Source organism: Xenopus tropicalis, chromosome 7, assembly GCF_000004195.4.
Source record: "Xenopus tropicalis strain Nigerian chromosome 7, UCB_Xtro_10.0, whole genome shotgun sequence".
NCBI lineage: Eukaryota > Metazoa > Chordata > Amphibia > Anura > Pipidae > Xenopus > Xenopus tropicalis.
This window is the reverse complement of record NC_030683.2, coordinates 102,575,679-102,602,535: the sequence shown is the minus strand read 5'-3', so window position 1 is coordinate 102,602,535 and position 26,857 is coordinate 102,575,679. Positions and strand designations below refer to the sequence as shown.

Genomic DNA, 26,857 nt, shown 5'->3' with positions numbered 1-26,857 from the left:
GTTATTGGAGGCAAAACAATCCTATTGGGTTTCTTTAATGATTAGTATGTTTAAGGTATGGAGATCCAAATTACAGAAAGATCCCTTATCTGCAAAACCCCAGGTCCGGAGAAAAATTCTTTGGAGGGGCCCAGCATGTACTGCAACCCTTACCTGCAACCCCCCCAGTCCCCACTAGTGTCCCCCGCTCCCTGCCCACTTGTTCTCAGGTAAAGGGGAGATTTCTACTCAGCTATAGAGGAAGCAGATCCTCCTTCCCCCTGCCCCCAGCCCTCGACCATGTGTATAATACAAAAGTATGTAAATACCCAAGACATTGTTAAGTCTCTCCACTTAGTTAGATAATTAAGTGACATATATAAATCTAAATGAAAATGCAATAACTCAATGCCATCTCGACACCACAACATTTATCAGAACATTTTGGACTCATACTGGAGACTGAACTGCAGGAAAACTGAAACTTATACCATATATGATGGGACTGTCAAACTGCTAAAATCTATTGGACTATTACAACAATACATGCCTTTGGAACAAAAAAAACACTATTCTTATGCATATTTGTTTAGCAAGAAAAATATAACATCAACAACATCTTTCCAACATTAAGAATATTGTCTGGACTCATACTGGAGACTTTACAGGAAAACTGAAACCTAATTCCATATATGATGGGACTGTCAAAACGCTAAAACCTATTGGACTATTACCCCAATACATGCCTTTGGAACAAAAACACTATTCTTATGCATATTCGTTTAAGAAAATATAACAACAACATACCAAACATTATGAATATTGTCGAAGGAGAAAAATAAATATGGATCATAGGAAAATAGCCTCTCAAAAAGGTCTCCAAAAACTTACAAAACCTGGAAATTGTGGGATGAAGGCATCAACTGACACTGCCTTATCCTGGTTTTCATCTTATCTCTCAGATCGATCCTTCAGTGTCTCTTACAATGGGGAATCATCTTCTCCCTTGCCTCTTTCTGTCGGGGTTCCTCAAGGCTCTGTCCTGGGCCCCTTACTATTTTCTCTCTATACCTCCTCACTTGGCAAATTAATCAGTTCTTTTGGCTTTCAGTACCACCTCTATGCTGACGATACTCAGATCTATCTTTCCTCTCCTTATCTCAACCCAGAGCTTCTAGCTCGCGTCTCTTCCTGCCTGTCCGCTATCTCCACTTGGATGTCCCAACGTTACCTTAAATTAAACCTCTCTAAAACTGAACTGGTTCTCTTTCCCCCATCCAACGCCCACATTGTTCCCGAGGTATCTATAACGGTTAACAATTCTACCATCACCCCATCTTCCCAGGCCCGGTGCCTTGGGGTTATCCTTGATTCTGCCCTGTCCTTCACTCCTCATATCCAATCACTTATCAAATCATGTCACTTTCACCTAAGAAATATCTCCAAAATATGATCATTTATCACCCAAGATGCTTCCAAAATTCTTATTCACTCACTTATAATATCTCGCCTGGACTACTGTAACTCCCTATTAATTGGCCTTCCCCTCCAAAGACTGTCCCATCTCCAGTCCATAATGAATACTGCTGCCAGGCTCATACACCTCTCCAACCGCTCCTCCTCTGCCATGCCACTCTGCCAATCCCTGCACTGGCTTCCCCTACCATCCAGGATAAAATTCAAACTAATGACCCTCACATTTAAAGCAGTTCATAACTCTGCCCCACCCTACATCTCTGAACTCATCTCTAGGTACCATCCAACCCGCTTGTTACGCTCCTCTACTGACCTGCTCCTCAACTCCTCTCTCATTCCCTCCTCACATGCTCGCATTCAAGACTTTGCAAGGGCTGCCCCCCTTCTCTGGAATTCGCTCCCACAAACTGTCAGACTTTCTCCCAATCTCTCTGCCTTCAAGAGATCTCTAAAAACACATTTATTTAGAGAAGCTTACCCTAATCTAGTTTAGCAATACCCTGTGCCACACCTCTCACAACTCTGGTCATGCCCATTCCCACACCTTGTGTCTCAACCCTTTCTCCTTGTAGATTGTAAGCTCTTTTGGGCAGGGCCCTCTTCCCCTCTTGTATCGGTTATTGATTGCTTTATATGTTACTCTGTATGTCCAATGTATGTAACCCACTTATTGTACAGCGCTGCGGAATATGTTGGTGCTTTATAAATAAATGTTAATGTAATGTAATGTAATAACTAAATTAAGCTTAATAATCATAGAATTCTTTTCTTTTTACTTTTTTTTCTCTCCTTTCTTTATTGAATGTTATTGAATCAATCATTATTTTTTTAAATAAAAAAATGTAAAAACAAAAGAAAATACAATACAGGTTTGAATAGTTAAACTGATTATATTGGGGTATTTGGATGCCACACATTTTGCCTTGATTATTTCTCCTTAATAAATTCAAAAGGTAAATCTGTTACAGATACAATGCGAGCTAGGTAGATAGTAGAACCTTAACAACCATTTTCTTGTCATAAGCCATTATAAATAGAGAATAACACACACATGAAGGATGAGGCTTCGTGACTCATTATCCTTTAGCTTTAAATTTCTGCTTATTTGAAAGAGGAGATAGCTGATCTGAACTGTCACTGAGTTATGGATTCAGCATGCCAGAAGCTTTAACATGAATTATACAACTGAAATGTGATTAAAGCCTGAGTACCTAATGAGAAAGATTGTTATGCCAATTGCAATTTATTATAAGTGACCTTGGGCACACAAGGACATTATCTCTTTAGATCCTTGAAATTGCTTAATGCTAATAAGCAACTGTGCTGCAGAGATGCTCTGATCCACTTATGAGTTAGACTAACTGCACCTAATATAAGCGTATAATAACCAGTCACCCTCCCATACCAAGATATGACTTATTTTATTGACTTTGCCTAAATGTAGAAAATTCAACATTGAGCTCAGTACAAATATTGAATGCCTAATGTTTAAGAATTTTCACAATTTGTCCTTTTCTAAAATAGTATGTGATAATCACTATTGGGAATTCTATTACGGAGGACAAAGATATAAAGGTTTGAGTACTGCTTTGTGCTTTGGGATAACTACATTACAGTACCAGCAGTGATAACATTTGCTTTATTTTATGCACTCATTTTGCCCCCCCCCATACCATCATATTGTAAGCAGTACAGACACTCCGACATGAGATAACATTAATCAAAATATGTTTTAAAAAATGTCAGCAGTATTTAAGTGTTAACAGAATTAATAATGAGCTATGCCTACTTGCACAAGTCACAATATTAATCAGATTTGAAATATTAATTATAAAAAAATGATTCATGCTTTATTGAAGTAGTTTCCAAACTTCTTGTTCTGAGGGCTTAAAGAACTGGTAAGGGGGGGCTTAGCCAGAAAGCCATTTAGAGTGAGATTTAGGAAAAATGTTTGATAACCTTAGATACACATTAAACACTAAAGTTAGGGTGAGATTTGGGCTGACAACTTAGTTATTGTCCTAGTTATTCTTGAAACCATGCTTGAATGACTAATACATCTATTTTATACTTGGTCTCTATTCTTATTACACACTGAAGGGTGGCCTAACCAAAGACTGGGCATCCAACTAACAATAGTTCAATAACCACTGCTTTAATGGAACTAATCTAGCTTGCATAGCAACTAATGGGTTAAAAAGGATAATTTAGATTTGAATGTGGCTCATGGGTAAAACAGCTTGGGGACCCCTGCTTCAGACCTAGCTGTTGGCTAAACCACAGAATGCAAATATTTGGCGGCGAGTTGAGAATGGATATTCATACCATGATACTACTGTTATAGATTTTCCAGAATCATCTCGCTTGCATCTATATTGCATATATATAATCCATTTGATGTAGAACTTAAATAACTAAAAACACAATTCATCTTTTCTCTCATAAGTTTTAAAACTGACCTTGGCAGAGATAGTGAATCCCTGAGTTGCTGCAAGAGGGAGTCCATATTTGGGCTCAGCCTTAAAACCTTTTAATAGTAGACTATGAGACTCCTGAAGCTAGGCATGTCTCTCTCATGGGTTTAAGCCCCTTCTTGTATCTCACACCAGGGAATCTATCAAAAAAAGCCATGCCCAGTTTCAGGCAGAAGTGTCCATCCATGTAAACTTCTCCTGCATACGAGTATGGAACAAACATTACTTTTAAAGCAACGTCAATGTCTCCAGGGGGTCCGGTGAAAACTCCACAACAATTTGGTGTCTTAGCAGCAATTAGTAAAGATAATCTGGGGTGTGTGGATCATCAGCCGGTGTAACTAGGCTATTATGGGCAGGGTTAGACTCGGCCTGCATCCCCCAAGGAGGGGGGAATATTTTTTTCATGAAGCCATTTTAAATGACTTGATTGAAAAGCACTGAAACGCAACATTTACTTACTAACAGCCATTGAACTATAGTTTTAGAATCCACCAGTTGAAGTTGGTCGCTGTGGCCGGGGGAGGTTTGCAAGTAAGAGAATGAGTGGCTCATTTGCAAAAGAACTTCATTGTACTCTAGGAAAAGGCTAAATGAATCTTGAATTTGTCAGAACTATTGTGGCACAGAATTCTCACACTGGAGGTTCCGAGGCAGTTATTAATAAAGTACAGAATACAGGACAAAGAGGTGCCAAAATATAATTTAATAACACAATTTCAGAAGCAACAGGTACACACAGTGACACTTTTATCAGCTATAGGGAAAACTCTCAAGTGGCATTACCAGGGTACTAACCTCGCTCATCCATCTTACAAATCCTCCACCTCCTATAATTCCAGGGGACAGCAGATTCTTAAAATTCGACCCTCGAATCCATGGTAAGTTAAAGTTATTATGCTGGCCATGGAAAATAGCAAAGCATCCCTAACCATAAAAATAATGAAAACCGCAAAAAAAATGGCAATATGACTATGAAGGTTTTCATGAAAAAAAGGTTTTTTATGAAAAAAGGCTATTGATGTTAAGGTGGAGGGACCATCCCTGAACAGTGGCGGAGGCCTTCGACAGCACCTGTCTGTTACATACAATGCTCTCTGTGACACCTGTCTCTAGGAGTTGCAGGACACTTTGGTAATCCTATCACAGTAATCCCACAGCATTCACAGCCTGTGAATGCTGTGGAAGAGTTTATATGCCAAGGGCGTCCCGTCACGGATAAGGAGTGAAACGTCTTCCATGATTACTCAACAAGTCCATTGCTCTATATTTACTTCTACTAGATATACCAGGACCTGCCTGGATGAATGAAAATCTTCATAGTCATATTTTCATTGTTGTGTATTTTGTCTAATTATTAAGATGTATGAACATTCTGGACCTTTCCAATCAATCACCTGATTGAATTCAGAGTAAGTGATTGGCCCACGACAAGATACATAAGCTGATTCATTACACTACACTGCAGTAAAATTGTCACTGGAAACATGACCCTTAATGAAATAATGATCTGCCAGGAAAGTGGGAAAACTGGAACCTATTGGGAAAACCGGAACCTATTGGGAAAACCCATTGGACCTTTATTTAATTTTCTACTCAATTTCTCTACTGTTTCTCTGCAAAGAGCCAGTGTTTAATTACAATGCACATGGTTAAATCCATTGGAAAATCCATTTCTATTTTATGGGGTGATAGAACCTTGAAACTACCCATATGCTGCAAGATTTAAAGTACAGTAATAATAAACGTTGTACCACTTAATCCTCATAATGGGAATTGTCCTAAATATGACAATTTTAGAGAAGTCAGTGTTTTGGAACAAAGGTTTTTCCAAAACATGAAATGTTCCTATGTCTGTATTAGAATTCTCGTACCACACTTTTTATTTATGACAGATATTTGGACTACAGCAAGTGCCTTAATGATGAAAGCATCGTAGAAATGACGGACCATAAATAACATGGCAGTGCTAATAACAAGTTATTTTGAAAGGATTAATGGGCACTGTACCTGAGATAGAACATACAACAAATGGAAGGAAATATGTATTTTTCTGTCATCATAACAGAATATCAGGATCCCGGCAGTTATTTTTAAGATCTGATGGTACATAGATGAGATAGAATTTGAATTTGTAAGTGCAATACAGGTATGGGATCCCTTATCCAGAAACCCATTATCCAGAAAGCTCAGAATTATGGAAAGCCCATCTCCTATAGACTCCATTTTAATCAAATAATACAGAATTTTAAAACTGATTCCCTTTTTCTCTGTAATAATAAAACAGTACCTTGTAATTGATCCCAACTAAGGTACAACCAATCCTTATTGGCGGCAAAACAATCCTATTGGGTTTAATTAATGTTTTCTTGATTTTTTAGTAGACTTAAGGTATGGTGATCCAAATTATGGAAAGACCCCTTATCCGGAATGCCCTTGGTCCCGAGCATTCTGGATAACAGGTCCTATACCTGTATATGGACACAGGGTAGTTTTAAAGGGCCCCTGTGACTTCAGTAAACAGTTTCCAGCTGGGAGTTCTTGTTGCAGGGATTTATTTGATGGTCACTAGACACCGGATTTAGACATCAGATGAAATGAACATCATTGGAAAACATGAACTTACCTGCGGCGCATCGAGGGAGACCGGGGGATTGGATCTGGGCTGATGGGGCCCACCGGGTTTTTTCCCAGTCCAGTCCGACGCTGAACTTACCTGCAGAGCATGGAAAGAGGGAAACGGGGGGATCGCGGGAGGGTTGCTGGGGCCTACTGGGTTTTTTCCTGGTACCCCAGTGGTCCAGTCCAATGCTGTCAGCGTTACTAAGAATGTATCAGCAAACAACCAAAACTCTTCACTATATTGTTTTAAAGCGGACCTGTCACCCTAAGAAATAAGTCCAAATTATTTTCTATATTGTTAGTTGAGCAAAATAAACTTAACTTACTCTATATAAATAATATAAATCTTGTTTCCTTCCGTCTCGGAATTACTCAATCAAAGCAAGCAGGCAGGCACCATTTTGTGGACACTGTTATTAAGGCAAGCTTTGTATCATGCCAAAATCTTGTTTATGTGATAGAATGGGGGACCAGATGCCCAGGCCCATGCACTGGCTACACAATTAGATGAGGAGGAGGGAGGGGAGAAGTGAGATGTGCAGTGACATCTAGGAAGTGCTGAATGGAAAGCTAAAGTTACTGTCTGCCCCGCCTCTATGCCTAAGGCATAGAGGCGGGGCAAGCAATATATGATTGACAGCTGTGATTTTTAAATGCCTTTATAATGGGTTTGGATGTGTTAATATAAAAATGAATTTGGGTTTCATGTTTAATGTGAACAGGACTTTTATTATACAGATTTTCATGTCTGGGTGACAGGTCCACTTTAAGAACACATATTGGGCCAGATTCAGTTCAGTGAGAAAAAAACCTCATGGATAAAATTCAATTTGAGATGCAATTCTATTCAGAGAAACTTAGCTTAGAGAAGTTTATCACGTGAAAATTCTATTGAAGTCTATGGGAAAAATGGAACTGAATTTGGATCTTGAATTGGATCTCGTCCATGATTTTTCAAGCGATAAACCATGAGATAACTTTTTCTCATTCAATTGATTCTGACCCATTGTGTGACAAACAAGAATGTGCCAGTGCATCATACTCCTCTAAATATAGAAAGAATGGGCTTAAAAATAGTGTTTCTGGCTGATTTATTGAAAATGTTGTCAAATGTCCCACAAGCCCCGCCCATCCATTCTTCTCCCAGGCTGGCAGGGGGCTGATGGCACTTGGCACACTGCACTGTAGGATTGGAACCAATCAGCAGCTAGGCTGACCTGATAGGGAACAGAAGGGTGCCTTTGCTTGTGCATCTGGCAGGGACCATTAGGACACGCCCATCCCTAATTTGAAACACAGACAAGGAACATAGCAGATCTATAGGGAGCTCCAATGAAGGGGCTATTTTTAAAGATAATGATCCTTTTTAGTCCAGAGTGAAACCAGCACCATATATTATTCATTACTGCCTACAAGACTGGAAGGATTTTCAGTTATCCAGTAGGTCCCATCCAATAAACCATAAACCAATCACAGTACTGATTTCCAGTGTTTTTATTGTAATAAATACATGTAATACATTTCATACTGCCATGTATTTGCCATTTACATTTATTTATGTATCCTGCATAAAACCACTTTAATATTAATGGACAATACACCCAGATGCTTCCCTCTTAATTCGTGCCTTTAGCCTTTTCAGTTCTTGGTTAGTCTCATCAATAAGAAGGCCACACTCTGTCAATTTCCAAGACTCTTCAAACAAGCGTTGCTCAAAATATTTGTTTGCCACCTGACTGAATATTTCGGCCAGTTTAACCCTACCAGGCTTATTGCTAATGCTGGCTAATGCCGAACCGTGCTCCATGCTAATGGCCTTCATGTACTGCCTTGTAGCAGCGTCTTCATCAGAAGCAGACAGCAGAATGAAGCCTTTTGAACAGTAGTCTTCTGCTTGGATCTTTAAATCATGAGAACTGAGCCGCTGAATTGCCTTATCTATGTCCTTTACTGCACTGTTGTAATCTCTTAGGTGAGTGAGGCACATCGCACGCTGGCGTAAGTATTTTGGGTTATTGTTGCTGGAAATAACAGCCAGAGAGAAATAATCCAGAGCTTTTTCATGATGATTCTCCTGAATCAAAGAATTCCCTTCTTGTCCTGCTACCTGTAACAACAACAAAAATTATGTAAGTTATAGTACATTATGCATTACAGCAGAAGGGGCTTCAGTAGAAAGACTGGGGGGATATAAATCAGGGATTTCTATTTAGCCTTTAGCTGTTCTAACCAGCCCTCCAGCTGTTACTGAAGAACAAGTATCCCATGCCAGTTTTCTGTGAATGTAACCCATGTAAAACTAGTATAGGTATTCAACCTGTTATCCAAAATGCTCAGGACTTTGGGTTTTCCTGATAAGGGGTAATTTGGATCACCATACCTTTTTTTTCGATTCAACACTTTATTGAGTTTACAAAAAATATAAACAGGGTTGACATCTGAGTTGCATTATTTATACAGTAGTTGTTTCAAGTATGGCAAGACTTATAAGTAGTCTGTTTTATTTTAGTTTCTGTTCTGGTGATTTCTCTATAGGGAAGTGCTTGGTTTACAAGCGTTTTCCAGTCATTTAAGGTTGGGGATTCTGTTGATAGCCACTTTCTTGTCATGTGTTTGTGAGCTAGAGGAGTTCAGCTATAGCTGTTCTTTTGTATGTACTGGGGTATAGGTGTTCAAGGATGGCCAGTAGGCATACCTTGGGGTCGAATGGTACTGGGGATCCCATCACATCGTGGATAAATTATTATTAGGTATTTGTTTCCAGTCTATGTCTAGTCTATGAGGGTTGGACAGGTCCATATTAGGTGATAGAAATGGGGATTATCTGAGTGGCATCTTGGGAATATTGTGTCTGAGTTTTGTCGAAAGTGTCGGAGGGTTAAGGGTGTTAAATATGCTGTATGCAGGATATAGGTTGGATCACCATACCTTTAGGGGCTGATTTACTAAGACACGAATTCGAATCCGAATTGGAAAAATTCCGATTGGAAAACGAACATTTTGCGACTTTTTCGTATTTTTTGCGATTTTTTCGGCGACTTTGCGACTTTTCGGAAATTATCGCGACTTTTTCGTTACCAATACGATTTGCGCGAAAAAACTCGAGTTTTTCGTAGCCATTCCGAAAGTTGCGCAAAATCTGGCGATTTTTTCGTAGCGTTAAAACTTGCGCGAAAAGTCGCACCTTTTTCCATAGCGTTAACTTAAAAGGCGCAACTTTTCGTGCAGGTATTAACGCTACGAAAAAATCGGCAGATTTTGCGCAACTTTCGGAATGGCTACGAAAAAGTCGCATTGGTAACGAAAAAGTCGCGACAATTTTCCGAAAAAATCCCAAAATACCGATCATTACGAAAAAAAACGCAATCGGACGCATTCGGCCCGTTCGTGGGTTAGTAAATGTGCCCCTTAGTGTACTAAAAAATATTTTGAACAATGGAGGAAAACTATACCCTCAGAGTTAATGCTTAACCAACATATAGTTTATATAATGTTTAAGTGGCCTAATAAAATATCTCACCAAACTGGAATATATATCAGTAAATATTGCCCTTTTGCATCTTTTCCCTTGAGCTGCCATTTAGTGATGGGCTGTGTGTTCCCTCAGAGATCACCTGACAGGAAATAATGCGGCTCTAACTGTAACAGGAAGTAGTGTGGGAGCAAAATGCAGAACTTTGTCCATTAATTGGCTGATGTGGCCTAGCATGTATGTGTGCCTTGGCTTGTTTGTGTTCGCCGTGAATCGTATGATCTCAGGAGGCGGCTCTTACTTCTTAAAATGGCAATTTTCTATAAAGGATTATCCAATGGTATATAAAAAAAGTATAGGAGCTATCATCTAGAATGCTTGGAACCTGGGGTTTTCTGGATAAGGGATATTTCTGTAATTTGGATCTCCATGCCTTAAGTCTGCTTAAAAATAATTTAAATGTTAAATAAAACCACTAGGATTGTTCTGTCCCCAATAAGGGGTAATTATATCTTAGTTGGGATCAAGTACAGGTACTGTTTTATTATTACAGAGAAAAAGGAAAATTATCTTTTAAAAATTTTAATTATTGGACTAAATGAAGTCTATGGGAGATGGCCTTCGAGTAATTTGGAGCTTTCTGGATAATGGGTTTCTGAATACGGATCCCAAACCTGTAGTAAAATAGTATAATTTTATGAAAATAGTTACTAGGTACTGTTTTATTATCACAGAGAAAAAGAAAAAATCAATTTTAGAAATCTGAATTATTTTCTTATAATGGAGTCTATGGGAGATGGCCTTCCTGTAATTCAGAGCTTTCTGGATAATTAATTCTGGATAACAGACCCCATACATGTAGTCCTATATATCAATAAAGAAAATAACGATAAGAATGTTATTATTTTACATTTATCATATTAGGTACAAACTATGCAAGATGGTAACAAAGCATGTATAGGGCTATATGATGGAAACCATTTTAGCGATTTAAACACATAAGGTTCAGGGCACACCCTCCTCCCACTGTGATGTGGAGACGAAAAAAAAAATCTATTCCAAAGAAGCTCTGAACTGTGGAATGGGTAAGGCAAGAGTTAAAGAGGCAGGCAGTAAAGCGCAGGTGCAGAGCACATGGAAAGCAGAACATTTTTATGTCAGAAGCTCTTCACGCAGTAATTGCTTGTCATATAAACCGGAGCGGTGCGCAGGTGCGCTTTTAAAGCCGCTACTCATCTCCATCACATCATTTTGTTTATCATTGTTTACAGAGAAAATGTTAATAGTTAAATGTGAACGTTCAGTTCTTACATATTAAGGCAATTATATAGAAGACATGCTGGGTAGAAAGGCATCATCTCCTATGGAACAGTTCCTGCTCTGTTTAACTATAAGCTGACCTAGTAATTAACCTGGTGCTGCACTGTGTAGACCCTTAAAGGAAAACTTTACACCCAGAATGAACACTTAACCAACAGATTATATCATATGACATGGCCTATTATAGAATCTTACCAAACTGGAATATATATATCAGTAAATATTGCCCTTTTACATCCTTTCCTTTGAGCAACTATTTAGTGATGGGTTGTGTGTTCTCTCAGAGATCAGCTGACAGGAAATAATGCAGCTCTAACTGTAACAGGAAGTAGTGTGGGAGTAAAAGGCCTAACTATGTCCATTAATTGACTGACATGACCTAACATATATGTGCCCTTGATTTGTTTGTGTGCACTGTGAATTGTATGATCCCAATGGCACATACTACTAAAAAATTATATTGTTATGAAAATTGTTTATTTAGATGAAGAAGGGTTTCACATATGAGCTGTTCTATGCAATAAAGTATAGTTTTCCTATTCCTAAACCACCGATTTTCATTTTGTGGCACAAATGAAAGCACTAAAACCCCTGAAACCTCTTAAACCGCAAAACAGAGAAAGATCTTCCAGTTGTGAAAACGACACCTGCCATTGACTTCTACATGACTTCGACAGCTTTTAGATGGTGTATTTTCATTTTCAGATTTTTGATGCATAATAAAAGGTGAACAAATGGTTGTAAATTGTTGTGCAAAAAAATATGAATTGTGAGAAAAACAAATGTTAGAAAATGCCCCCCATAATGTAGCTTCAATTTGCCTATTTGCCCTGTTAACTCAAGAAATAAAAAACTCATAGATTTTAATCACTGAGGTCACGTTAAACAAGTAATACTGCCCCTTTAAAAAGAACTTTTAGGTAAAATCAAATAGGCAAATATCTTGATATTGTTCTACATCATCGTAAGTGCAAAAAATACAAGGAATGTTCTTGTCCTTTGGAGATATACATTAATGGTACTCTGTATACTTTATATATATGTGATCTGCTGCAGGACAAACATACTTCTGTAACGAGGCATACGTACGGTTAAATAAAGAGAATTACTTCAAGAAAAGACTCTTAAATGTAGTAAATAGAAGCAAGCATACGATATTATATCACTGTATGCGCTGTAATGGATTTCTCAGAATTGCTCGCTACAAGACTTAGACTTCATGACCAGTGGCCCCATCTGAAGTGGGGTCAAGTTAATAAGCTGTAAAGTTCAGCATTGGCTGGCTGCTAAACGCTGGAGTGTTCATATGATATAATAATCATCTCATTGTGATGGATCAAAAGCTTCGAGGTTAGGAGGCACAGACTAACAAGCAGAGGGAACAGAAAGCTTCTTCTGTTTGTGTCGTTTAAGAATTCTATGTGCCCCTTGCTTTTGTGCCATTAAGCATCTTACAAATACTGTATAAAGTAACATCTTTAATAAGGTACTAATGGAATAGTACAGGGATGGGATCCATTATATGGAAACCTGTTATCCAGAAAGCTCTGAATTACGGGAAGTCTGTGTCTCCCATAGACTCCATTTTAATCAAATAAGTAACATTTTTAAAACAATTTTCTTTTTCTCTGTAATAATAAAACAGTACCTTGTCCTTTGGTAAGCTAGATATAATGAATCCTTATTGGGAGCTAAACAACCCCATTATTTAATGTTTAATTTAGGGATGCACTGAATCCAGGATTTGGTTCAATAATCAGGCAAGATTTAACCCTTCCAAAACCTAATTAGCATATGCTAATTATGATTCGGCTTCGGTTCGCTATTCGGCCAAATCCTTGACGAAGGGTTCGGGGGTTCAGCCGAATCAGTAAAAAGTGGATTTGGTGCATCGATAGTTAAAATCTTAACTTAGCTTAAACAGACTTTAGGTATGGTGATCCGAATTATGTAAAGATTCCTTATCTAGGAAGCTTCCCAAATTTGTACTGTTGTAGGACGATTAAGCTCTAGTGATGAGTGAATCTGTCCCTTTTCAGCTTCGCTGAAAAATTCGCGAATCTTTCAAAAGATTCGCAAAAGAATGAAAATGTTGAGCAGCAAATAAAAAAACTACCACGCACCTAAAAAAAATGTGTGAAATTTTTGCCCATCACTATTAAAGCTCTACGTCTATTTTAAAAAAAAGGGATGCAACTGCTCTTGTTACCCCCCCCCAAAGAAATAACTGAGCCAAATATCCAAGTATTTTCCCAAAGTTGGCAGTTACTTTCCCTAGCCAAATAAGGGTGTGCATCAAATAAATGAAGAACTACAACCAACATAACCCCATGTCAAGTAGCCCAATGACCCGTAGGGAAACGTAGGGAAGCAGGGGCATGACGGAGCCGTAGGGCAGACATAGCCACTCCCAGTTGTAGGTGATTGGTGGATTTGTAGTGCAGGTATAAATATTGGAAACCGTTCCCGCTCCTCAATCCATTTTAGGCAGCATAGTAAAACACCCACTCTCCCTCCCTATAGAGGTGGAGGCAACAAGTGGTTGTTGGCGGGGTGATTGAGTTGGGGGAAAACAATGGTTGGGTTAGGAAGGGAGTTTGATAGTTGATTGGGGCTGGCATGCCTGGAACCTCAGGGGTAAGTAAGTGGATCAGGAGGTGAGTTTTGTTGGGTAGGGGGTTCTGGGCTAGAAGGGCAGCTGGCAGCGCCAGTTGCGCTGCGCAGTTATTGGCTTGTTACGGTTTATGGTTATTCAAAGTTGGTTGTTTGTTATACAAACATTTGTATTGTGTTCATGAGATGTTTTGTATCATATTTGTTATTTATGATATGTTTTAAATTAAAACTTTGGTTGTTATTAATAAATGTTCTGCTGCCATTTTATCCCAAGAATTGGTGTCCGTGTGTTTATTGGGGATGCTAAGTAAAAGAGGTAAAAGGGGTTAGGGTTGGGAGAAAAGGCGGGTCAAGATCCAACGTCGCTCACGTCATGAACTTTTGTTGGACACTTATACAAATATATAAGGAGTTCTTCTAATTACCAGTCATTGTAGTCTGTTGTTTTGTGTTTGCTACAGTTCCCTGCAATATTGTGCTATTGATGACATTGCATCTGATTTTGTATATATGCACAATTTTCTGGTGTTTTTTAGCCATAGAGAATAGGGAATAGAATAGGGGCGCTGTGTGCTTACATTATGGGGAATTTAAAACATGGGAATGGCTTGCAGGGAAAAAAAGTTCAATTGTGCAACATCTGGCACAGAAGACATTTCTTTTCGTTTCCGCCACAGCCGTTTTCTCTTTAGCTTTCTCAAGTTCAGTCCATCTCTAGTTATATCAAGAGTTACTTCTTACTGGAACCAAATGTACATACTTTCTGTGACTCTGGAAACAACCACCAACCCACACAACAAAGAAGCAACATGCTACAGGGCTTTTCTTTAAAGCAACATGAATATCTTTTGTTAATTACTGCCGCCCCCGCAGAGTGAGCAGAGATAAGCATTTGTAAGTGTTGCTATAGCTATCTAATTACTAGATGTTTTCTTTAGTACTATGCCAATTAAAATAACCCAAATTATACACAATTACTAAGAATAGAAGAACTGTTTTTTTTTTTGCTGAATGATTACTTGGATCATACCCATTTGCTGACTTTACAAGGAGGATGAACCTTAAGTGAACCACGAGTAGGAAGGCTAAATATGATTCAGTCACCCTAGGATTTTTATGGTGAGTTTTAGAAAAGTATTTGTGGTTGAATATTTAAAGGCATGATACAAACACAGCACAGAAGTGAATTTCCTAGGGAACCTGTATACCCAGGTCTATTAGCACAGGTGGTTTCCTTGTCAGTAGATATTGTTCATGCATATGCTTCAGATCTGGCACTATCAATCTCTGTGCTGGTTTAACATCCTGGCTGCTGGTATATTTTGGCCCAGGTGCATCACTTGTACAAAAAGAACTTGTCTTTCACTTATACAATGTTTATTTACCAAATAAAATAAATGGGGCGCTCATGGGTTAAAAATGGAAAAAAAAAATCTAAAAAGATTTATTCAGTTGACATTTTGGTCCTTCAGTGGAACTTTCCCAAGAACAAACTAACAACAAAAAAACATGGTAACACCAGAGCCATAATATACTGTATGACTGAAATGGAATCACCAACTGCCTTGCCGGACTAGTAGCAGTAGAATATATGTTTCACTGGACCATCTCACACAGAATGGGCCTTTTTAAAGTGGGTGAGAATGGTGAGGGTGTTGTGCAATTACACCTCTCTTGCTGCTGTACACAAAATAATCAAACAGAAAGAGTTTATTTAACATCCACAGGGATACTCACAGCACAATTTCTCTGAGGCAAGTGGAACAGGCAACATTAAATGTAGAGTGTAATACAGGCTGACATGCCCCTGCGGACAGACTTGGCAGGAATCTCAATTCACCTAGTGGCTTAGATCTCCTCCAGGGAATTCTGTATCCTGATTCTGTTTTCCCTGGGATCCCTACCCTACAGGCAATATGGCCTGGGAGAGATACCTCCAATCTGCCACTCCTACGTTGGATCTCAGGACTGCTCTTTCTAGCTCAACTGGTATTGTTTACTGGCATGGGAGCTACATCTGCCACTAACTAATGCCTTATTTAGGGGGCCATGTTCCCCAACTTCCCAGCAGACATACACCCTGTTTCTCAGGTGGAAGCCAAAGAGAAAGAGCATCTGGTGTCTGAGATACGGACACAGCCACATCGAAAAAGTTGCAGTCCCGTCAAATAAGTCACTGTCGCATCAAAAAAGTCACGGGTGTCAAAATGTTGTGCCATAGCCATATGTCACAAATTTTTTTCAGTTTTACAAACTTTTCAGCAGTTTTGTGAAATTTTCAGTGAACTGACCGGCACCAAGCACTAATATAGGGAAATGCAAGGAGCACATTTTGACACAAATACCTTTAATGAAAGTGGTTTTGCCCACAACTGCACTCAGGGATGTAAAATAAGCCCTATAATGTATAACATGTTAGTATTGTACGGGTATGGGTATGGGTATGGGTAAAATGCATTGATTTGTAAGTACAGGTATGGGACCTGTTATCCAAAATGCTCGGGACCTGGGGTTTTCTGGAAAAGGGATATTTTCTTTATTTGGATCTTAATACCAAGCATTAAGCATTAAATAAATAGGACTGTTTTGGCTTAAGTAAGGATTAACTATATCTTAGTTGTGATTAAGTACAAGGTGCTGTTTTATTAATACAGAAAAAAGATTTAAAAAAAAATAATTTTTACAAATGTGAATTATTGGATTAAAATGGAGTCTATGTGAAAGGGCCTTTTGTAATTCGGAGCTTTCTGGATAACGGGTTTCCGTATAATGGATCCTATACCTGTATTCAACATTACGTCAATTCAGTTCACAATGCAGTAAATCAAAGAGTAAACTGGAAGCTAAAATTCTATGGTGTCAGTAGTCAGGTTGCTTGAACTCTGCACCAATGACTTTTCTCATTTATCAAAACATTTCCCCACTGGCTTTTTTTGGCAGCAAGTAAGCAGTCAAATCCTATTGTTTCCTACAACCTTGCAGCTCTGCTCAAACTTCTACTACTGTACCGACTTGTAAAGCTGTGGGGGAAATGTTTGCCTTGCTCTAGTTCATAAAAATCAGTAAAATCTTTTCTGTGTCTTTTAGCTTGAGAAAAACATTGGAAATGATTTATAAATCTATATTGATTCTTGATTTTTAGTGATGCCAGTGATTACTACTTGGGGGAAAAATGAACAATAGTAAATCTGCCCCCTGTATGCTATTTATCCAATTCAAATCAAGGAAAGAATAACATATGGAGCCTGCAGAGGCCTAATCAGTGGCACCACAAAAAGCACTTTTCAGCCTCTAATGGAGTTGCTTGTTACAGCTTAGGAAGTCGTACTTTGCCCAGAACATAAATGTTGACCTTGTATGAACTGAAAAAAGAATTTTTAACTTCCAGCTATGGCTAATCATCTGGCAATGCTAAGCTTAACCACAGGCCGCATATAATAGCATTCACTTATACTGATATTACAAAACTACAAAAACTGACATGTGCCCTATAGATAACCATATGCTGTAACTTTTTATATACAGTATAACAAGAAAATGTGTATTCTGCTTACTTGTATTAATGTATTAGACTGGGAGCTGTCATATAGAAAGCCTTGGCTGAGATATTCTCTGCAGAGTACTAATCAACAATACAGGTATATGACCTATTATTCTAGAATGTTCAAGACATGGGGTTTTCTGGATATGGGATCCTTCTGTTATTTGGATCTCCATACTTTATAGGAGGAAATGTTAAAAATCATGGGGGGTGCCAAATGTTAGGAGCTTCACATTCGTAATTCGGAGCTTTATAGATAAGAGGTTTCTGTATAATGGATCCCATACCTGTATATGGAAGTCAGAAACAGACTGCTCTCTTTGGGTCAGTGGGGGGTGATTAATCAGCAGAGTTATTCTACAGTCAGGTCTGTATTTATATATAGGCACCTGAGTTGTCCTATAAAGGCAGTATGTGAGACTGTATGTACAAAATGAATGTTCAGCGAATGTGACAGGGCCAGATAAAATATAGGGTAGGGTTTCTATAGAGGATATTGTATTCTGAATACAATTAACTCTATGCTAAGCCATATATTGAATTAATAGCAACTAGACTTATGTATAGAAGACTCTGGGGGAACTACTCAGTTCAGAGTAAAGGGCCCATTAAAAGATATTTGCAAAAATGTGTGTAAGAACACACATTTTTGCAAATATCTTTTAATGGGAACTTTACCTGATGGGGTCACACTAAAGGGTTTGTTTTACACGCTCAGTAAAATGTATTTAGTGACTCACTAAATTCTCCAAATTGATTCATTTCCATTTGGTCTGTTTTTGTAATAGAGGAAGCATGAGTTCAGTTCACCACATCTGGATTACAGAAATTCCGCAGGGGATTTGTAAATAATCTCTCCTCATTGAGCTCTGGGGAATGGGTGTGAAAGTCAGGCCTGGCCCAGTAAGCATGCGTGCTATGATTCATACACAGCTGAACAGGTCACTTATGGCAAGAAACTCTCCAAAATAATTAAAGTCTTTAAATAGAAGCAGCAGATGGGCTGCGTTTCTTTACGAGCGATGGCTACACTTGGAGAAATAACACTCCGCTCCTGAACAATATTCATTGCTAACACTAAGCAATTAAAGAACAACAAACTAAACAGGATACAAACATTTCACCAAAGTGATTAAATCCAAAGTGTTCATTTGGGGATTCATGTAATAAAAAGCTGCAAAGTTTGCACCGGTCTAGTAACCCATAGCAACAAACCAGAGGTAACCAGCAAATGTAGCTTTTCCAATTGGCTGCACTGGGTTAATACAAACTCTTATTTAATCATCCCCAATATGTTTAAAGACCTGAAAACAGACAGTTATGCAAGAGATTATATATCGCTAGATCTTAGCTCTGTTCCTTTTACAGAATATTTTGGCAGGGCAAAATGGACACCATGAGATGAATGTGATGCAGGAGGGATATACAGCGGCACAAATAATATATCATGCAATAAATGTTTAATCCATTTATGATCGGATGAAGGTCGATATTAAAAGAAGAATAATGTATTGTGAGAGATGCAATGGGAAACAGCATTGTTTGGTGTGTTTTCCACCAGTGTTAATGGTGGGATACAAATAGCATCAGGGAAAATGCCTGGTTTTACAGCAGGTAATGCTGTGTTGGAGTAAATCTCCTTTAAGGCTTTGATTTGGCCAGCTGTAGGGAGCTGCCTGATTAGGCTGCAGGTGAGCAGCCAATAAAAGGGTAGTGTGATTTACACAGAGGGTTGGAGTTGGAATTGAACCTTGACTGAGTGAAGGTCACTCTCAGAGCAGGGCACAGGGCAGGAGGGCTGCCTGTGTCAGGAACTCCCAGAGGAGCTGGGGGTGCCACCTGCCACTGTAGGGAACAGAGGGAGTTCTGACCAGACGGATGAGAACTGAGAGGAGTCAGTAAGGCTTGAGGTGAAGCCTGAGTGTTCCAGAGTGTGAGTACCCCTGGAAGGTGAGAACCCTGAAGAAGGGACAAATCACAACCCTGAACTGTCTTATGTTTCTGATGGGAAGAACTGGCCCTAAATAAACCTGAATTTTGTCTGAAGACTTGGTGTCTCTGTCTCTATGCTCCAGATCCTCTGCATGCCTGCCTGCCTACCATTGCTAATTCCCCCCCAAAATTACGTTTACAGGCAGTCAGCATGTCACAGTATATAAATACAAAGTCCAGTTTGTAGTAGGTAATGTGTTACGAGTATAGCCAAATTATTCTTATTCTCACATTAACTAATAAAAATCTCAATTTAATGAAGAACAACAGCTTCTGAACTAAACTTTGTCAAAGAGCCCCACACAACACAGAAACCCACAACATACCAATCACTGCAATCTGTTCCTTCAAAAAATATGAATAAATACCATTTTCATATGCTGAAATCCAGCTGCAAATCAGTTCTTCTCTTTCTGCATCATTTGAAATCCTGGCAGGGGAGGAGAGACTAAAACACTGATGTTACAAATTGTAACAATTTCTCCACAGCTTACAGACAGCATGCAGGAACTACGTAACCCACAATGCATTGCACTGTGATGTTCCTTTCCTTATTGACATCATGTGCACAGGGAATTGTGGGACTGGGAGGATGCAGGCTGAAGGTAGTCTACTACTGTTACATTTTAGTCTGCCAGATCAGCAGGAGAACACGGGGTAGGCTTAGGGAACTGTTTCAAACCATATTATTATATGAAAAATCATGAAAAGGTGGATATTTTTAAAATAAATGTATTTTGCAAAGTTGTGTAGGGACCCATAGGGTTAAGCTCCCTATGGTGTTATCCCTTATCTTTATCTAATCTGTATTGTTATAGGGCAGAGCCCTCTGATATCAGGTTACTGTTATTAGGCTGCCCTCTATAGGTTTAGCCCAGGTTGACCACTCCCCTTGGCAGACTATATAATGTCTTGCACAAGGAAGTGGCTTCCTCTTTTGGCTGCATGCTGTGTTCTGGACAGATCCCAACTGAGCCTGGACCAGAACATAGGCCCAGAAGCCATTTGTACCCTAGGGGACCACCTACCCTAGTGATAAGTCGGGGACAGGGCCCCGTGAACGAGGTAAAGCCAGCACAGTCAGTTTTGTTAATAGCACCCTCTAGGAGTGGTGATCGTAGTCAGTCTATTTAGTAAGGGCAGTAAATAGCCCCAACCAGGAGTTGTAACTAAAGGGTTTAGTCTACCCAGGCTTTGTGTGCCATTTCTGCAGGACCGCGGTTAAGACGTAGTATTCAGGCAGTTTCTCACCCTGATCAATAGTCGGCCGGAGGGATCCATTCCAGATAAAGGGCATCCATTCCTGAATTCAGCTAATCCTCTGTGCATTCTCCAAAGGGGTTATTCTGTGCCTAAAGTGTCACATCTGCTGTACTATCTGTGACATCATACACTGCTGTGTCTGTGAGTATAACCCTGCTGCACTATTTGGTTGTGCCTTGAATAAACTTGTACTATAGTTGATCAGCAAGAATCCTCTGGCATCCATCTTTTACCACCTGCACACCACACCTCAGCTAGTTGTAGTTCCACTACACCCTCGCTCCATCCTGATTCTCCCATATAGCGGAGGCTCACCCCTTTGTATTAAGTGTCGCAAATGTAACCCATGCTCTCTATTCACTACTAGCCTGGGTTTATTACAAATTGGGTCAGAAAAGCGTTACAGTTGCTTGAAATTATGTTTACTTTTCAAAAAGCTTAAGTTGTATCTGGGTGAAGTAACCCTTTAAAGACTGGAAGGTCAGTATTTAAAGAAGAATGTCTATAGCTACTAAGTCCAGTTTTTAATAGGTAATGTATTACAGGTGTAGCCAAATTATTTGTATTCTCAAGTAATCAAATAATATGTAGAAAATAATAAGGACGGATAATTTAGACATGTTTAAAATTTTTTTAGGAGAAGCCAAAAGCCTTGATTCTTCCCACTGGGGCTCAATTTCTCTGTCCACCTTAAACACTGGTTGAAAGCACCATTCTGCCTAGCTGGTACCCAAAGCTAGCTACAGTACAGCTATAGTACAGCTACAGTACCCATAGCTAGCTACAGTACCCATCAGGGCCGCCATCAGGGGGGCACAGGGGGGACAGTTGTCCCGGGCCCGGAAGATTTTAACTTTAAAAGGGGGCCCGGCCATGCTAAAGTTTTCTTAGTAGCTCGGGCCCCCTTTTAAAGTTAAAATCTTCCGGGCCCGGGACAACTGTCCCCCCTGTGCCCCCCTGATGGCGGCCCTGTCATTGGTGGTCAGCAGTAATCCTACTGGTCGCGCCCCGTGCGTACATGCACGTCAGCACGCACGGGGCGCAACCTTATAAAAGGGCGTGTCTTCTTTCGGCATTTGGAAGTGCAGAGGTGTCATCTGGGAAGGACCTCGCCAGGGGGAGTCCGAAGAAGACGCCGCCGCTGAAGACAACGCCGCTGCTGAAGACGCCGGAGGAGCCAAGCTAGACGCGGAGGGCTGTGGTGTGCTGGCCTGTGCTGGCTACCAATGTACTGGGGGGGGCACAGCTGGCTACCAATGTACTAGGGGGGCCCTGCTGGCTACCAATGTACTAAGGGGGGCCCTGCTGGCTACCAATGTACTAGGGGGGGGGCTGCTGGCTACCAATGTACTAGGGGGGGCCCTGCTGGCTACCAATGTACTAGGGGGCACAGCTGGCTACCAATGTACTAGGGGGGGCACAGCTGGCTACCAATGTACTAGGGGGGCACAGCTGGCTACCAATGTACTAGGGGGGGCACAGCTGGCTACCAATGTACTAGGGGGGCACAGCTGGCTACCAATGTACTAGGGGGGGCACAGCTGGCTACCAATGTACTAGGGGGGGCCCTGCTGGCTACCAATGTACTAGGGGGGGCCCTGCTGGCTACCAATGTACTAGGGGGGCCCTACTGGCTACCTATGTACTAGGGGGGCACAGCTGGCTACCAATGTACTAGGGGGGCACTGCTGGCTACCAATGCATTAGGGGGCCCCTGCTGGCTACCATGTATTAGGGGGGCCCTGATGGCTACCAGCCAAAGTCCTTTGTACTGGTGGGAGGGGGGCCCAGTAGTGCTGGGCGGTATACCGGTAAAAACCGATCACCGTTTTTTTTTTTTTAAACCGATATGAATTTTCTACATACCCCCATACCGGTGTGCGTGAATACTTCCGGGTGCGCGCGTGACGTCAGCGCGCACGTGACGTCAGCGCGCACACTCTACAAAAGCGCCATCGCTAGGACGCATTCAGAGTCGGATACCAATGTGAGCTGTCGGGGGTGCCTGGCCAGTAATTATATTTTATGTGAAGGGGATGGGGGGGTGTTTGGGGTGGGTGGGTTATACTTATGTGAAGGGGATGGGGTTGTGTTTGGGGGGGGTGGGGGGTTATATTTATGTGAAGGGGATGGGGGGGTGTTTGGTTTGGGGTGGGGTGGGGGGGGTGTGTGCGGATGGGGGGGTGTTTGGGGTGGGGGGGGTGTGTGCGGATGGGGGGGTGTTTGGGGTGGGGTGGGGGGGTGTGTGCGGATGGGGGGGTGTTTGGGGTGGGGGGGGTGCGTGCGGATGGGGGGTGGGGGGGTGCGTGCGGATGGGGGGGTGTTTGGGGTGGGGGGGGTGTGCGGATGGGGGGGTGTTTGGGGTGGGGTGGGGGGGGTGTGTGCGGATGGGGGGGTGTTTGGGGTGGGGGGGGTGCGTGCGGATGGGGGGGTGTTTGGGGTGGCGGGGGGGGTGCGGGTGGCGGGTGTTAGGGGTGGTCACCTAATCATGCATGGGGAAAAAAAAATACCGTCAAATACCGTGATACCGATATAATTTTGAAAAATACCGTGATATAAATTTTTGGTCATACCGCCCAGCACTAGGGCCCAGAAAATTTAGTTGTGAGGGGCCCCGTGATTTCTGATGGCGGCCCTGGTACCCATAGCTAGCTACAGTACAGCTACAGTACCCATAACTAGCTACAGTACAGCTACAGTACAGCAACAGTACCCATAGCTAGCTACAGTACAGCTACAGTACCCATAGCTAGCTACAGTACAGCAACAGTACCCATAGCTAGCTACAGTACAGCAACAGTACCCATAGCTAGCTACAGTACAGCTAAAGTACAGATACAGTACCCATAGCTAGCTACAGTACAGCTACAGTACAGCTACAGTACCCATAGCTAGCTACAGTACAGCAACAGTACCCATAGCTAGCTACAGTACAGCTACAGTACCCATAGCTAGCTACAGTACAGCAACAGTACCCATAGCTAGCTACAGTACAGCAACAGTACCCATAGCTAGCTACAGTACAGCAACAGTACCCATAGCTAGCTACAGTACAGCAACAGTACCCATAGCTAGCTACAGTACAGCTACAGTACAGCAACAGTACCCATAGCTAGCTACAGTACAGCTACAGTACAGCAACAGTACCCATAGCTAGCTACAGTACAGCAACAGTACCCATAGCTAGCTACAGTACAGCAACAGTACCCATAGCTAGCTACAGTACAGCAACAGTACCCATAGCTAGCTACAGTACAGCAGAGAAGCAGTAGTTTCTGCCAAGTAAGAAGAGAAAAGTTCCCAGACTGGCCCCATTAGCTATTAAAGAAAACCTGAAAAACAAAAAAATGACCATTAACCAATGCCCCCCTTAGTCTAGTGCTCAATTCACATAAATTTGAATAATGGTTAGAAAATGTAAATTTTCAGTATTAAGTTAAAAAAAAAAGGGAAATGTAAAGTGTTGGCATTTAAAAGCTTGCAAGGTCATGTAGAAGGCAAAGGGAGCTGCCCTAGGCACCAGTCACATTTTTTCAAGGTTTGTGACCCATTAAAAATAGCAAAAATGATGAATCGATGGTAATTAAATTTTTTCTTACAGTGTTATTCAATCGCAGTTTTTAATTCAGATTTTGACAAATATGGTAACATTTGCTTTTTTTTTTTTAAGTTATTCATAGTATAAAAAATGAAATGACAAATATATATTTATATATACAGAAAAAGACAGAGCACACCCTAATAATAGTCAGCTGCCCCGGGTGCTTGCAAAAAACATGTGAGTCGCACACACAGGGACTTAGAAAGCAAAAAATTTATTAATAGAAAAAAATCCAACGTTTCGAGCACTAACTGTGCTCTTCCTCAGGGACAAACCAAAAGACAGTGTAAACCTCACCCCCCATATATACCCCACCACAACAAAAAGGGCGCCATATATATATACGAATTTTGATAAATAACCCCCACGTAATCAATTTGACTCCAAAAATAACATGGCTACTCTTATCACTTTTCCTTCTATGCTGGCCCTCTCCTATTGATATTCCTGTATCTTGTTCAAAGACCCTAGGAACTAGTTGTTGAAATGCCAAACTGGAGAGCTTCTGAACAAAACACTAAATATCAGAAAAAACATAAAAAAATAAAAAATGAGGACCAATTGGAAATTGATTCAGAATTAGTGATGAGCGAATTTTTTCGCCAGGCATGGATCCGCAGGGAATTTCTGCATTTCCCATTGGTGAATTGTTTTGCTAAACTTCTGTGAAAGTTTGCTGTGGAAAAATTCACAATTTTTTTTGTTGTGCGTCAAATTGGTCGTGGTCGCGTAAAAAATACACGGGTGACAAAAAAATAGCTGTGGTGACAAAAAATTGATGTGGGCGACAAAAAAAATAGACGCAGGCGACAAAGACGCGGGTGACAAAAAAATTGTGCAACAAATGCGTTTCGCTAATTTTTTGCCGTTTCGCTAATTTTCGCTCATCACTACTCAGAATATCAATGTCTACATCATATTCAAAGTAAATTTAAAGGCGAACTACCCCTTTAATGTACATCTATCTGCTAAAATGCAAAAGGAATCACAGGCAAGACCATATTGACAATTATTGATGCTTCTAATCTGAAAATCTCCATAGAAATGCAAATAGCAGCCATACACTGATTGCACCTTGATTGCATGTTAGCAATTGAAACCAGTGCACTTCTGGTAAGTACAAGTGATATTGTGTGTATACCTAAAAATTATTTGCAGACCATGTGTTTCTGAAGGTTTAAGAAAACTAAAAAAAGTATTCTCTTTAATGTTCAAGTTTCTATTGTTAACCTATTGCTATTGCAAATATAATAAAAATGTGTTGTGCCAAAGCAGTATAACTACCTACGCAATAACACAAACACTATTTGGTGTGTTTGTGTCTAGTAGTCTAGTATTCTCACAAAATAGAGAATTTGCACAGGTTCCACCAGTTGCCCTTAGAACTAAACAATGGGGGTATAAGTCCCACATATTTTATTAAAAAACACTGTAAAACGGCTAAAAACAAGGTTGTCGTCCCACTGCATTTAAAACATCAACACAAAAAGAAGCACATACAGTATATATATACATATATATCAGGTCACGTCCTTTTCATATGTTTTTTTCTACAGTGTGGAGGTAAATATTCAGAAAGGAAGAACTCACTTCAATGTCAAACAATAATTTTAAAATCCCTGGGATTATTGTTGAAGCGTGGATTAAGCAAAATGCCTTTATATAAAAGTAATAGATTGTCTCTGCTCCAACATTATTACTATTCTGTCTCCCTTCTACCATTTGCCTCTAAAGTCCTAGAACGTATTGTATTGTCCCTATTGCTAACCCTTAATCTGCTAGAGTAGACCCATTGCAATCTGCAATTACAAGCACTTGCATAACTATATATTGGGAATGATTAAATACAAGTTTGTATTAACCTAGAGCAAACAATGGGCAAGCAGCATTTGCTGGTCATCTGTTTCAAAGCAAACCTCTGGTTACTAGACTGGGTGCTGTAATTTCTCTCTTCTAGTCCTCCTTGACCTATCAGCTACATGTAATCACGCTGGATCCTGGCTCTCCTTTACCTTTCTAACCGATCAGGGGTCATTTAATACTGGGCAAATCTGCCTGTGGGCAGTATCCCAAGGCAACCAAGCAAATTATTGCATTCATTGTTCTACCTACAACTGGCTGAAGAAAGCCAATCACTGATTGGTTGCTATGGGTTACTACCCATGGGCAAATTTGCCCAATGTTGATAAATGAGCCCCTTACTATTATCTCTTATGCTAAGAGAACCTTATCTCCGGTTCCACTTAATGTAGGGGTGCCGCAAGGTTGAATATTTCATCTGTTGTTATTCTCCCTGAACTCTCTGTCTTTGGGAGATCTCATCCGCTCTTTGAATCTTTATACTGATGATATCCCAGTATATTTATTAACCCTTTCATTAGAAGCTAAAACCAAGGGGGCAGATTTATGATTGCTCGAGCGTTTCTGCATTTTGGCAGAACTTGGTCTTTTTGTTTTTGGGAATTTAACATTTTATTACACAAATGTTCTGAAGCCTGAAG

At 40.4% G+C, this 26,857-nt stretch overlaps 1 protein-coding gene across 2 annotated transcripts in view; it reads right to left on the bottom strand.

Annotated features, from left to right (window-relative positions):
- Positions 1–8,030: 8,030 nt before the first annotated feature.
- The window catches only part of ttc34 (tetratricopeptide repeat domain 34), a 58,498-nt gene continuing 39,671 nt past the window's right edge, over positions 8,031–26,857 (bottom strand). For both annotated transcript variants that reach the window (XM_002938491.5, XM_031905971.1), the window contains exon 8: positions 8,031–8,658. In XM_002938491.5, the coding sequence (XP_002938537.1) occupies positions 8,137–8,658 (522 nt within the window). In that variant the 3' untranslated portion in view covers positions 8,031–8,136. The remainder of the gene's footprint in view (positions 8,659–26,857) is intronic.